General features: G+C 37.3%; 1 protein-coding gene across 2 annotated transcripts in view; it reads right to left on the bottom strand.

Annotated features, from left to right (window-relative positions):
- Positions 1 to 3,855: 3,855 nt before the first annotated feature.
- Positions 3,856 to 15,317, bottom strand: part of LOC146517793 (programmed cell death 1 ligand 1-like) — a 96,166-nt gene continuing 84,704 nt past the window's right edge. For both annotated transcript variants that reach the window (XM_085160423.1, XM_085160422.1), the window contains exons 4-7: positions 13,047 to 13,364; positions 9,353 to 9,619; positions 7,568 to 7,666; positions 3,856 to 6,922 (exon numbers count right to left, since the gene is read on the bottom strand). In XM_085160423.1, coding sequence (XP_085016549.1) covers positions 7,587 to 7,666; positions 9,353 to 9,619; positions 13,047 to 13,364 — 665 coding nt within the window. In that variant the 3' untranslated portion in view covers positions 3,856 to 6,922; positions 7,568 to 7,586. The remainder of the gene's footprint in view (positions 6,923 to 7,567; positions 7,667 to 9,352; positions 9,620 to 13,046; positions 13,365 to 15,317) is intronic.

The raw sequence follows: 15,317 nt of genomic DNA on the forward strand, positions 1-15,317 counted from the left end.
TCCAACATCAGCACAGTCAGCTGAACGAAGTGGGCGTCTGTTAACTGAAGTCACTGAAGTGTTTGTGGTGACTTTTGGAACATTTAATGCAATTATGACCTGCTGTGTGGTACACACCATTTCATTGTCATGGTTTTGTAGTTTCTGGCAGATTCGGACAGCCGGGAAATGTTTGAACAGTTTATTTAAAACTGAATAATTGATGGAAGCAGACTGATGGAACAGGTGCTAGCTCCCTTCACGGAGAGGGAGAGATGTTATCAGCAAGAGCTGATAATAAAAGGTTGTCTGCATGTACAAGAGTCTAACTTATGTGTCCTTACTTGGAGTTAGATTAGATTGAGAAGAGAGAGGTGACACAGGGGATCAGGCTGGAATCTGGAGATGATAGAAGGAGTGGAGAGTGGGCAGGCAGGTGTGCTTCTGTGAGCTGAGAACTAGGAAGCAAACAGAGCAAATGAATTATTGAGGGGAAGAACAACAGCTAGAGATTAACAACCATGGTGGAGAAAACGATCTGCAGAGAGCGACTTACACAGCAGGTCCTTAAACACTCAGCTAATGATGAGCTATGAGCTCCAGATGGATGAAAGCAACTTAAAGAAGTGTAGTTTCACCCACAGGTGGAGACATGAGGAATCTGCCCACCTCTCCACCTGACAGAAGAGAGAAAATCTGATCACAGTTACCTGTGCACTTTATGAACACAACCTGCTGATAGTGTTAGTGTAGTACAGTTTAACTACAGTGTCAGCTCATGAGTTAGCAGCCCAGCCTCCACATTGTGTCACTTATGGCCAGAGTTATTGTAGTTTTGTATTTTTATTTATTTTTATTGCTGTTTAGTTTCAGTTTGTTTCCACAGTAAATTGTCTTATTTCATCCCAGTTTATATTGTTTAGTCTTTATTAGTTTCGGTATTAATTTTATTATTATTATTATTTATTATTATTGTGTGGAGGTCATATGTCAGAGGCAGGATTTAGAAAATCACTGCAGACATTACAATACCAACACAGAACCTCTGTACCTTTTATTACAAGTTAGTTGGTTTTCTAAGTTCACAAACTCATTTCATTTACTTTATGTTCTGACTCTGCATTTAATGGTCACAGGGCAACAGACTCTGGACAGGTCACTGACCTGTCACATGGCTCTTTGACAGAGTGGAACGAAGCCACAGTACAGAACACAAAACTCTGACTGGATCCTTGTTGTTGAGAGGGAACCATAATAATCACTGCACCATCTGAACACAGTAAATCCTAAGATGCGGTTTTATTTTGTTAAAACCAACAAACTGTTTATTAATATTTGTATGAACCCTATAGTTTGAGTCACAAATGACAAGTAATGTAAAGCCGAGCTGACATGAAAACATGGAGAAAGTTCAAACAAAAGGTTTCACTGCACATCAACACTGCAGTAAACCTGTGAGAGGCTCAGACGTCACCTGTGTGGGACTCAAGTAAATGTTAAAGTAAATGAATGTAAACACTGCATGAAAAGGATCTGGGTGGGGATCCTGATCCTTCTGTGCTGCACAGATGGTGAACTTAATAACTTTCACACACAAAGGTGCTGAATGACACGCAAAACTGCCCAAACAGGTACAAACAAAACCTGAGTAAACAATGACACTAACTACCTAACGAACCAACTAAACAACTTCAACTGTAAACACCAACTGTATTTTACTGCATTCAGCACCTCTGTAACGGTTAGAATATCAGCTCCAAAGTGTTGTGCAAAGAAACCATTAATCATGTTGCAACACTAATGTGTTTGTTCTTGATTTTTTACTGTGTTTACAATTTTTTGATTATCTGCAAAATACACAAAAAGTATTAAAAGTAAAAGTAATCATGAAGAATTACTGTGATATTTTAATAGTGATGTGAACATGTAGTGTTGTGATGGTAGCTCAGTGGTTCCCAACCTGTCATGGTGCAGTGTTTTTAGTTTGGGACTTTCTATATTTAATTTGTATTAAATATTGTTTGTGGATTCTTAGTTTGCTTTCATGTTTTAATTAAGAGGTTTTGTTTTCTTTCTTTTGCAGGTTAAGTTTTGTCATTTATAGTAATCTCACATTTTGAAGGTCAGTTAGTTTTCTGTGTACTTTCTGTTCTGGGTCAGTTTGCACGTATTGATTTCCTTCTTTCAGTTCTTCCACCCTCTCTTGTTTCCTGTGTTGTTAATTCTCAGTTTCTATGTTAGATGTTCTTTTATTTTATCACTTCCTGTTTTATTCTGACAGCCTCCTGTTCTTACATTTAGTTTTACTTCCTCTGCTTCAGTTGTGTCACATGTGATGCTGTCTTGGCCTTTCAGAGACTGCAGATTGTCTTCACATTGTGATCTGTGTTGGTTTTAGTGTTCCTTGTACAGCCACATTCAGTGAGGTCAGGTACAATAATTCGGGCCAGGAATTTGACATCGTCCCAGACCACTCTGTTCATACAGACCACCACACTGCTAACTTTGCAGGCTAATACCACTTGCTGTTAACGACTGTCTGGTATTCCAGTGTTTTTACAGTGAAGCAATGAGCAAAATTATTTAAAAAATTTACACAAAGATTCACTGAAACTGACCCTGAGCTTCAACAGTGTAAAACAAGTGTCTGTGAAGGTTCTCAATCATCCAGGTCATCGTAGTCTAAGAAGTTAAGAAAGAAAAGTGTCTGGACTTCTTTGAGTTGCTTGAAGACGTAATGTATTTTAAAACATGCTGTTTCTGTTTCAGCTCCTGTTTTAGACTGACCTAATTTCCAACTGGCACTTACCTCTTTTCAGTCTCTAACTCCCCATCTTTCTTCTTTTATGTGATCAACCAGGTTAATCTTGCCAAAAAAGGGGGAGACACCAAAATTCTGCAGTCAGTGTGATCTGTAAACTGTTTGTTGATCAAGCTGACTGTACAAAATGACCCTCAGGCCATCTGGAAATGCCTGGGTTCTTCTGATTGGTCAGTCCAATCCTGGTCCTGCGTTAACAGGGTAACAGGTCACATGCATTTCCTCACATTTTTATGCAATATTTTGTTCCACCCACTGATTTAAAGCTGAAAATCTGGACTTCAACTGCATCGGAGTTGTTTCATTTAAAATTCATTGTAGCAATAAACACAATCAAAATTAGAAAAAGGTTAACTAACTGAATATATGTATCTTAATTCTTTTGTGTGTCACTAGAATTGATTTGACCCTAATGCACTCACAAAAGCAGCTGTAACTGTGCCCTAACATTTTAGACCATGTTTGAAAATGCCTGTCAGGAGTTAGGGTTTTGTAAACCCTATCATACGGTTGGCTGACATTAAAATTTTCTCAATGCCCACCCTGTCAGTCCAGCAAGTGGTGATTGCCCATATATTTATCAGTTTCACTGTATTTACTAATCTTACAGATTAGAATTTTAATCAGCAGTACACTGGCCTCTGTGTACATCTCTAAACTGTACCTCAGCAACAAAAACAAAGCTTCAAAGATGGAGACCACTGCATTGGTAAAGGAAAACATTTGATGCAGAAAAACCTCATTTACTGTGCAAATTTGAAAGAGCAGATATATTTGGTCGGTCATCCAACCCTGCTGGGTATTTGTTGTTTCTACAATTATGAGTTGATCTGTTTGTTGCAGTCGGCATTAGTTGATTAATGTTTTTTATGTAACTGGTTTCAGAAAAATATTTAACTACTAACTATATTCCTACTAAGTAAAATTTATTAATATAGCACTATACACAAATAAAAATCACAAAGTGCTTTACAATAAAACCAGAAATAAAAATAAAATAATAATATGAAACAATAAATTATAAAACATAAAACACCAAATTAATTAAAAGCCTGTGTAGAAATGTCTACAGCCATTTTTTAAGAGTCAATGAAGTCTGTACAGCGTAAAGATAACGGAAGAAAATTCCACAAACTTGGTGCCACTGCCTGAAAAGCCCATTCGCCATGTGTTTTCAACCTTTAAAAAAGCGGGGAACTGAGTCAGTAACTAAAACAATAAAGGGGCCAATAGAGTCAAACACACTAATCAAAAAAGGAGGAGGAAGTACATCAAGGTGTCTTGAGGTCAGTTTCACATGATCAAGCAGAGCACTGATGTCCTGTAAGGTAGCAGTTGGAAAAGAGGACCAGGTATCAGAAGTAACTGCAAGTATGACACTGAGAGGATGATGTAGAAATATCAGACCTGATGGCAGCGACCTTATTAACAAAATAACTCAAAAAATCCATTACATCCAGACTTGTATAGATTGGTACACAAGGAATATCAAGAGAGACAATATTCTTAACTGTATTAAATAAAACTTTAGGAATTTTCTTTTCTGAAGCTATAAGATTTGCAAAATGTTCTGTCCTGGCGAAGATTTTCTTGTAAAATAAAGACGTGCCTAGCAAAAAAAAGTTTGGGAACCACTGGTTAAAAGACATCCCCGGCAGCCCCAGGAGGTTGATAGATTAAAATACAATAAATGTTTTTTAGAGAACCAACCTTCATCATCTGTAACTCAAATGAAGAAAGAGTCTTTTGGTATTGGGTAACATGTTTATTGAGAACCTGAATGTGTGGGTGCAGTCAGTTTGTTTCCAAAGACAACAAAATTGTTTAGATTATTGAGCTACCAATTCAGGCTGAAGGAGCTGAACTATGAATCTATTATGGTCTCCACGGGAGACTGAAATATTTTTTCCCAAAGTTAAAGTATATGTGGTGAGGAAATGTGAGAAAATTAGACTTTGCAACAAGCTGGCTGTGTGCAGAAGCTCATGCTTGCCAGATGTCACAGCCTGTGTAATAACGGCCATGTACATCCGTCTTTTTACAGCATGTTATCTTGACTTAATAAAGATCCCTTCATCTCTACTACATGACAGCATGAGGGTGAAAAAACAAACAAAAAAAAACAGAGGTGTTTTGAAACTAAAACACTGATAAACTACATGAAGCACTTTGGATTTTCAAGTACTTCCAAAATTTCAAAACACTGGATCAGAGAAGACACAATACATATCTCACAGCAATAATGTATTTTTAGACATAAAAATCCCATCTCAAATCATTCACAGGATAAAGACAGTGACAGAGAAACAAGAACTGAATATCCTGAATGTTCCTTTCAGTGTTCATACATGAGCTTTGGTAATGAATCAAACACAATCAGGAAGCGTCATCACAACTTAAATCTGTATTGCTAATCATAGCTATTGCATGGCTAAATATAATCTATAAAGAAACCTTACAGCAGCCCTGATGATGATGATGGTTTCTGCGAGAAAGCAGCTTTGCTCTGAAGAATGGGGACAACAGTGAAACTCTTTGACACGAGTGGATTAAGAATCCACAGTTGAGGCTTTAATCCTTTGGGGTTTTTTTTTCCCTTCCTGTACACCTGTGCTACAATCAGTTGATTTTAGTTTGTGTGCAGAAGGAAGAAAATGGTGATCTATAGCTTTTTAAGAGTGGAGATATGGACATTAATGAGACAGTGTGTTTCAGGTAATGCAAGAGTAATGTAACAAATAAATGTAACACATTTCTATTCTACAGCACGTAATTAAGTATAGGGATGGGAATTGATAAGAATTGACCAATTCTCACTCCATTATTGATATCATTCATCGATTCTCATTGACTCCGTATGCTGGTTAGTAGTGGTGGCAACTCTCAAAGACAGTACATTCCTGCAAATTAATAACATGTTGTGGGTCAAATGTTTGTGCCACTTGGAAGCATTTCCCCTCTTTGTTGTAATTAGTAATGGGATAATTACTTAAGTATCACACATATTACACAAAAAACGTTTCTTAAAAGTAATGCTGTATTACTGACCTTAATAACTCCCATAGAAAGTAATGTGTTTTACTATTCGTTACATCACTTTCACGTTACTCTGTAAAATGACTTGAAACACTGTCTCATAATTACCATTAACAATATGAACCTGAAGCTAGAGTCCAACACACAAACACAAATCCCCATCTGATAAGGTAACACATATGACCTTTACTTTAATAATCAGTTATGAACACAAAGCCGACAGCACAAAGCAACGATGAAAACCAGCGCAAAGAAATTTTAAACCAATCGTCACACTGATTCTACTGTAGAAATATAAACAACTAGAAACAGAGGCTGTGCCCTGACTGCTCATCACTGGCCGTTGAAGTTGAAGAATCTGGCTGCTTGACATTCATTCAATTTTAACATCACTCTGTGTTTTTGGCTAGCTTATTGTTAGCATACAGTCTGCTTGTAAATAGCTGTAGTTGTGTTAGCAGGATAATGCAGTTGTTTCTGTTCTGAATGCAGTTTTGACTTTACCATAGCGCTCTCATTCTTTTTGTTTTAGTAAAAATAATTGGTTTTTTTATGTTGAGTCACTCAGAAATCATTTAACATTTTCACTGTATTTTCAGCAAGGCATGAAATACTCATTATCTGTGTGTCTATGGCTGAAAAAACATCTTAAAAAAAATTATGCTCTGATTGATCTCTTATAGTTTTTTAGGCCTTTTTTTACTTTCATAGCTTATTCTACGATCATGCTTTACTCTTGCATTGCATTCATAAAACCTCAAATTACAAATCAGGGGACCAATTTAATTCTTTCCAGTTTCATCACATTTGTCCAGGAAATAAAAAATTCTTAATAACCCTCCAGTGTTTAGCTACGCATCCTGGAAAAAAGTGATAACAATGCACACCAGTGTAAATTGAGGGCACACCGAGGCAGCCAACACGGTGGGTGAAGATCTGTGGCGTGGAAGTTTTGTTCAATTCTTTACACAGCTTCAAATCACAGGAGGAGAATTTCAGCACTGGACAGACTGATCTTTCATTTTTAAGAAAATCAGTTGTTCTGTATGCTTCCCATGTCAAAACTGTTGCCTTCCATTTTCTCTCCTGTAGGATTGCAGGGAAGTAAACAAAATGAAATTACTGTATAATATTAACTTCTCTTATACGTGTTTTATCAGAGTCACATAGTTAATGTCCCACTTTTTTCTGCCCTGCCTGGTTTGCCTTTTACCAGCTGTCATTTCAGGCATAGCCAGTCCTAACAGCTTTGTTTCTGCAGTCATTGCACATTGATGCACCATAGTTTCTGAATAGATAAAGGTTTTTACCATGTTTCTATCAGAGCTAAAAGGTACCTCTAATCATGAGCATCCGCATCTCTATTTATTCTGCTCAGTATTTATATTTTTAATGCTACCTTGAGTAATACTACTTAGTATCCTCCTGATATCTGGATCTTGAAATAACGGGAGCTTAATCTAGTCGTCAGTCAGTTATAGTCATAAAATCTCTAGATTTCCAAGTGACAATTGCACAATTTAAAAATTGAACAATAAAATTAATTCTTCTTATTATAAATTTAAATAATATTTAATGAAAGAAAAAATTTAGAAACAAATGCAATAATTGCAAAATGTGGCTGGAAATGTATGAATGCATGATGTGGATTTTGTGTGGAAATTCAAACACTAACAGAAATATCACACTCATATCATAGATTAGGTGACACATAACATTATTCAAACTTACCTCAAGATTTGTAGTAAAATTAAACCGCAACAAAAACAGTGATTCCAAAAATAACAGAAAAAACAGAAGCTTTAATCATCCCAATCCCTGATTGGACATCTGAAACACAAAAAAGGTAAAGTTACTCTCACAGTATAACAGTAAACATGTACTGATCAAAGAGTCTCTCAGACTTGTTCTCTAAAAACCTAAAGAATTATGGATTTGATCAACTGGTCCCGTAACGGAATTGACAAACTCCAGGGTTTGGGAGAGCCTGATTGTCCTGCGGAGACATTTGCTGCTGGATACTCGATGGTCGGTTGCGTCGTGTGTCTGCTGACTGTCTCGATGGAGGACACTGAACGACATCTACCAATTTGGAACCACGATAACAGAGTTCTGGCTGATTGGAGCTGGCTTATCGAAGAGCAAGAAGCGGCTACAGCTGTTCAAAATCCCACAAGGCTGGCCAACATGATAGACAGGGCTGGGCTGTGAATAAGACTGTGTTAGTGAACGCAATATGAATAAGATCTTGGAGAAGAAGAACGGGAATGAGAGAATTGAGAGAATTGGTGACCAGTGACGGACATTAGACCAACTGTAAAAATTGGATGCAGTTGTTCACACTAAAACCAAACATTCACCATCTTCACTCATGCAGCTATCCCAAAGGTACTGGCTGAAGGCCTGCCAAGGTCCATACTGACTAGAACAAAAAAAAAGTAATCCATGATAACAGGATTGTTGTAAGAACTCTTTGTCCCTCCTTCTTCAAACGCTTTCGTCCGCTTATCCCCAAGGCCAAGGTCAGACGGCGGGTCCCATTTCACTGCAGGGCAACTTGCATGTGACAAATAAATAACAAAAATTTGTCAAGTGAAATTTCTCTCCACTTGACAAAAAAAAAAAAAAACAACAACAAAAAAAAGGTATGAATACAAAGCCTTCAGGTGCTAACTGAGTTGGTACTTCAGCACAATAAATTTAACCTGACATAGCTTATGTTTCAGGTTTTCTGACACCATCATAAAGGTGTTCATTCACAGCAGAGGGGTGCCATAGGCATGAGGAGGACTGGGCACTGAGGCTGCTCCTGCTGCTGTTTGGCAAAGCTCAGGAGGCGCTTCTCAGCCCGCTCACAGCAGCAAGGAGAGGCTTTAAAGATGTCCGCCACATGGTAGTGGACCGCTTAGGCCAGGGGTGGGGACCTCCAGGCCTGAAGAGTCAGTGTCCTGCAAGTTTTACATATCACCCTGGGTCAACACACCTGAGTGTAATGATTAGTTCAGGCAATTTTCATTGGAAGATAAAGTGCTTGTATTACTCCTTTCTTCAATCTCAAAGTTACTTGTCAAGTGGCAAGGACTCTTTTTGGTCACCTAGCTAGTGGATGACATTGACAATGAAGTGGTATGTTGAAAAGCTCCTGGACCAGTTAGATACTGCTTGTTTTTTCACAACGCTAGATTTAGCCAAGTGCTACTCGCAGATTTCCTTGTCTGCAGAGTCCAAGAAAAACAAACGGCCTCCTCCATTCCGTATGGGTTGTACCAATTGGCCACACTTCACACACTTCTGCTTGTTAGGAGCACCAGTCACTATCCAGCATCTCATGAACTGGGTGCTGCGTCTACACACTGCTGCCTACCTGAATGACATCAGAGACCATGTGGTGCTATTGGTGTACGGATTGATAGTGAAATATCGATTCCTCCGAAACCAGTTATTTATGTTCTAGAATATGTTAATTTTTTCATAAATTATCTTCACTGTTTCACTGAAGAATTATTCACCACTCACCTTCATGCACACAAATCTTTGAAGAAATCTGATGCCAGATGTTCATCTGCGTGGTTACACAGCGATAGCAGCCGGATTTTGGCGCAGTAGCTTGGATGATTATGTGGAAGCGATCTTGTTCTTTTCGGTCCTGCAGCGTTTTAGAAGGAAGAGTTTTGTTGTCGCTGTCCCACCACTTAACTGTAGGTTTAGGATAAGCACCTGGAACTTCACACTCCAACTCCCCTTTTTGTTCAAGTATTGTGACATATGGCTTTGGAGCAGCACCTGTGAACACATCACAGACAACAAATATAATACAGTGTTAACAATGTAACAGTGTGACTTGTAATACTCAATTTTTTCTCAGTGCATTAACAAGTTAAAATGTGTTTAAAAGCAAAGATAAGCAGAGTGCTCCAGCATTGTTTAACATGACTGTAAAGTTTGTACTGCAAACAACATCTGTAACTTGTAAACAGATGAGTTTGGACACATTTTCACATAGAAAGAGAAAATACTGTGTTAGCGCAGCTAGCTAAAATAAGCACTACCACCAACAAAAAAAACAAAAACAAACAAAAACAAAACACTAACACTGAACAAATGTAGCTACATTCATGTTAAAATGTTCAACTTCTGTCAGATCTGGCAAAACCAACCACTAAGCTGGGACTGTGAAAAATAAAATTGAATCAATAAATAAAATAAAAAGACTAACAAGAGGTGTCTATAGAGAGTTTATAGTTTCTCCTTCTGGCAAAGCAAATGGGCTTCACACAAAAAGTATTCAGACTATGATTCTGCTTGCTAAATAAATCATGAAACTGTGTGCACCAAACATAAAGATGAAAAAAATGCAGTAAGTATAATTTAATGTGATATTTCAACATTAAATTTGATTATGTCACCCAAATACAAGTTAAATCATCAAACAGCTTTTAACATGGATGCAAACAAAATGAAAACTGAGGAAACATTTCACTAAAGTTTAATTTATCTTAAGCATAAATACTAATTGTATTTTACATTAGTAAAACAGCAGGGCGAATATCTGAAAGGTATTCTTTGCAATAAATATCTTTCGGCAGCATGCCAGCATTGTTCCCAGAAAATTCATAAACTTGATTACACACTCAAAACATTATAATTTCAGGCTACTAAAGAGTTGAAGTAAACTGAAAAAGTGCTTGATTATATGTAGCGTGTAACATTGTTTTCCACTGGGCTGTGTGCAGGCGGGCCTTAATCAGTCTGATTTACAGTTATTGACTATGAAACAGTTATTGTGACATAAAAATTTCAAAACACATCATTGCTTAAAAACAGACTAATAATGTATCACACAGATAATCTTTAGATACTCTGTTTTTAAGCTGCTGTATGTCTTTACCAATTAATAATGAGTCCACATATACACACGGGGATGTAAAAATCAGTGACATCATCACAAAGAGGACTCACCTGGGATGTTTCGGACCTTTAACCTTTAAAACGCAGAGGTTTTATGCGACCACGTTTACATGTAAAAGTTAATAAATAACCATACTGCTTATTTTTCATGATGACCGGAAACAACGGCACAGACATTTTTATCGTCATTTCAAAGCCAAGATGTTCGTTTTTTTCAGCAGATTCAATCATTTCGATAAACTATTTACGACATAAAAATCGTTCGTAGCATCTTTAATTTACGGCAGTAAATAGTAGTGACTTTACTGCTAGCCTGAAGCACATGCCGTTAAAAAGCAGTTAATTGGGCCAAAAACGACATTTGAAAGACAAAGGGAGCTCCTGTTTAAAAACAAAACTCACTGATTAACTTCCGCGTGTTCAAATTTAATCGTGAGTAAAACACACGAAGAAATTGTCATCTATTCTCTCATTAAGTTTTATCAGAGTTAGCACAAACCTCTGAAACTTCCAGATTAAATTCAGTTTTAAACTATTCACGAATAATTCCAACAATCAAGTTCGGCATCGCTGAAATCTGTAAACGGCCACGAGGCAAAATAACCATCCTATCTTTTCATGACATAAAGCCACGCATCACAAAGCCGTTAATCCAATCAGCCAATCAGCGAAGGCGATATTTATGGAAGCCACATGAGTGTTTGATTGGACAGCTGCTGTCATCCATAGAAAGTTAACGCAGTGAAACCACTCTCACTTGAAGCCGGGAAAATCACCTATCGGACCATATATGAAAGTTAATATAGTTAGCCTAGCAGTTACAATGGAAAAAAATCAATTCCTAGAAAATTATTTGAACTGTTGAAAAAGACCTGCTTAAATTAGCGTAAATATAAAAATATTAAATTTAATTGTTTGGGACCTTATTTTGTAGATGAGTTTAGCAATTAGGAACATTTGAATTGTAAAAATAATAGAATGAATCCTTATTATTTGCTTACTTTAGAGAAATTTTTGTGGCATTTTGAGGTAACTGGTTAGAGATGCTCTTCTTTGCACTTTAAACTAAACTCTGTAATAACTTAGAGTCACTTTTGTGTATCAGCATAAAACCTGGCACGTTTATTGTACAAATAATGACGACAATAGCATGTGAATTTCAGCCTTCTAGTCCTCATAATGACTGATTAAATGTATTTAACATGTCAAGAATAACCTTAAAAAGAACAAGGCTTCAGTCACTTCCTGTATAATCCTCAAACAAATGATCTGTCTTAGAGCAAAAGATAAAACTAACAGAATAGAGTAAATATCACAGATTTTACTTCACAGTGATGAAAAAGGCAGGTATCAGCTATTTATGGTTTGGAAATTATTTAAAAGTTTAATATGGTAGTTACAGACATGCAGAAGTGCACATGACTGTGGGGGGGCTCTAACAAGTTAATATGGGCTCTGAAAGGAAAACAGCACATATGTTAACTGTGACTCTGGTTTCATCAATTTAGCAGTTAGATAAAACTGATGAAAATAAACTCAAAAGTGTTAACCTGCTATATTAGAGAGAGATTTTAATTTCATTTTGTGAAGGTAGCTACAGGACCAGCATGCGCATAGGAAGATCTCTTGGTACGTTTAAAATGTAGCTCCTAGGGCTATTATTAACCTCTTTTTTAAGGAAAGGTGGGTAGGAGATAAGGAGTTTGGAGAAGAGAATAGAAAAAAAGAGCAAAACAGAAAAGGCGTGTGCTGACAGTGGTAACGACCTTACATTAATTTCTAAACCATTGTGAACAGATGTGGTTTTGTGTCTGGCCCTACGGCATATATATTTGTCAGATTTTCCTTTTCAGGAAGAGAATATTTAAACAAATCACACAAATGTGAATTAAAACCTCTGTGGGACACAATTGACTGCAAACTGCACAAAATCACGTCTTCTCCCGGTTGCGTTTTCTTTTTAGGAGATGTTACAAGATCAGATGGTGCAGTACCAAAACTCTGTCCTAAAACTCTTCACTCAGTCGCACTGAGTGTTTAGAGGAGACCCCCACTTATTTCTGCTCATCAATAATACTGGGATTTTACTCAAACAGAGTAGAAATGAACTGAACTGAGTTGTTGTTTTCTCAGTAGCAGGCAAACAGTAAGTGATTTCTCTCTGCTGAATCTTTGTAAATAAATTGTAATCCAATTTTCAAAGATCACCCTGCGATTGCAGTATAGGAAAAATGTCCTCCATCCATCAATTTTTCTAGATGATTATAAAAAATATAATCAGGTCATTTTTAAAAGCACTCACCAACAACAAGCTCAACGTGGAATTTTTTTATTCCTGACAAAAAGCACGTGTAGTTTCCTTTGTCCTCCCGCATAGTTTTTTTTATTTTTATGGAGGCATTGCCATGCTTGAGCTCTTCTGGAAAATGTGAGACTCGACCTCTGAACTGCTCATTTTGATCTGTGAGGACATTATTGTGATGGTCACCATTATTATACGTGAACACCTGAACTGTGCCTTCTTTCTTCCAGTCAAACACCTTTGACTCAGTTTTCTCATTGGTGCTGAGGGAACAGGGTAAAATGGCATCATCATCTTCTTTCACAATCACAGATGTCACTGAAACACAAAACACGAATTAAACACTGAGCTCATGCACAGAGTAATGAGGATACACCGAAAGTCAGGCATGGGAAGACAACTGGTTTAAAGCAAAGCTTTTCAAACTTTTTTTTGTCATGTTTCAGAAGCTAAAAAAATTAAAGGTTGGTTTTTATAAATAATGAACATTAAAAATTCAAGTTCAGTTTTAGAGAACACAATATCATCTGCAAACTCTCCGTTTTTGTCTCTACAAAAATCACATTTATTTGCTTTAGCTCCCCTTCACATTGCTGTGTGGTTAATTATTCTCTATTCTATGAGTCATTTTATTGTTGTCGACCCACTTTAAGATAACATACAACTTTAGCTGCCTTAAAAAATCGCATTCAGTCACAAACAAACGCCACACCGTGTCAGCAGGATGAAAGCAGAAATGTGTTTACAGGAAGCTGCGCACCTGAGGTTAAAACACGTCAGGATGGAATAATGAGAATCTCTGATAATGGATCATAAACACTAAAGAGAATAGTTTCGGTTCATTGTTGAAGATGCTGCACATTTATCTGCCCTCTCATTGTTTTACTCTAAAACGCGGCTGCGTTAACAGCTGATGTCACAGGTGTAGACTCCGCAGTCATCCACCCACTAACGCAGCAGCCTGAGCAGCGTTAAAGCTCCATCCGCTGCTGTGAAACATGACTGCGCCTGCACACATGATCAGTCTAAATCAATGAGCTTCTTACCGGATTCAGCAGCAAACGTCAGTCCGGACAAAGTCAGGAAACAGAAGCTCAGAAACAGAAGTGGTAGAAGCTCCATGTCTGCAGAAACAATCTGAGGATCAAACGTTACAGCATCTCTTTAATAAAACGGAGCTCGGAGCCACTCCTCTCAGCGCACTGACGCACTCCAAAACACTTTGAGTTTCTATTCTCTTAAAGCAGTAAACCATAACTGCACTTCCGGTGTGATATGTCGGAAGCGACAGTTACACAGAAACGCGGAGAGAAGAAAGATTAATGAGCAGTGATGGCCTATTACTGTAAAAAGGTTAGGCTGAGGTAAAGAGAAAGGACGCTCCCACCACGGAATCTGCAGCCTTTAAAGTCAAAGACAGTTGCAGTTGTTTTTTTTTTGTTTGTTTTTTTACACTAACATCCCTATATTAATAGGAAAAACAAAAGTTAAATGTCACTCTCACTGTTCCTTTCCTCAGCACTGCTTCATCTGACCTGAAAATAAAAATAAATGTTCGTGGCCTCTGGCCAATTATTTAATCATTAACATTGCTCTTGTCATTTTTTTGTGACTTCCTTAGAAGGTATATTTGGCCCCTTATGTCAAACTGAGTGATTTGTGGCCCTAATAGATTATTCATGAGCTCAGGAAGTAATAAAGGAAGCAATAAAAATATGATATTCATAAAAATTATGATATTAATAAAATTATGATATTCATCAAAACATGCTAGTTCATAGCTCATTAATTTCCCCCCCAAAAAATAAATTATTTGATTATTAAAAAAATAAAGTTTTTATATCAAATAGCATTCTTTTTTTTAAGCCATTAAAAAGTTTTTACTTTTTATGCTTGGAAAACGCCATCTGGTGGTGGGTCAGTGCGTGTGTGCGCGCGCCTGTGTCTGGGCCCCTCGTCTGTGTGTGTGTGTGTGTGTGTGTGTGTGTGTGTGTGTGTGTGTGTGTGAAAAAGTGCCTAGTTAAACGTGTGTTTTTGTAACGTTCAGTATTTCCCTGTTGGAAAACTTTATTTCAATTTATTTGCATTTGTTTAATCCAAACAAGGAAAATGAGAATCAAAGTCCGAGTTGCAAAAACCTCTCGCGACTCCAATTTATCCCCAAACCTTAGATAAGTCAACAGGAAAAAAAACCCTCCGTCTTTCTCCACAAACGCACAACAAATCCCCCCTAGAATTACTTGATAGAGACCCCTCTATTCCCAAACCTTA

The sequence above is a fragment of the Neolamprologus multifasciatus genome, chromosome 5 (genome assembly GCF_963576455.1).
Source record: "Neolamprologus multifasciatus chromosome 5, fNeoMul1.2, whole genome shotgun sequence".
In the NCBI taxonomy this organism is placed as follows: Eukaryota; Metazoa; Chordata; class Actinopteri; order Cichliformes; family Cichlidae; genus Neolamprologus; species Neolamprologus multifasciatus.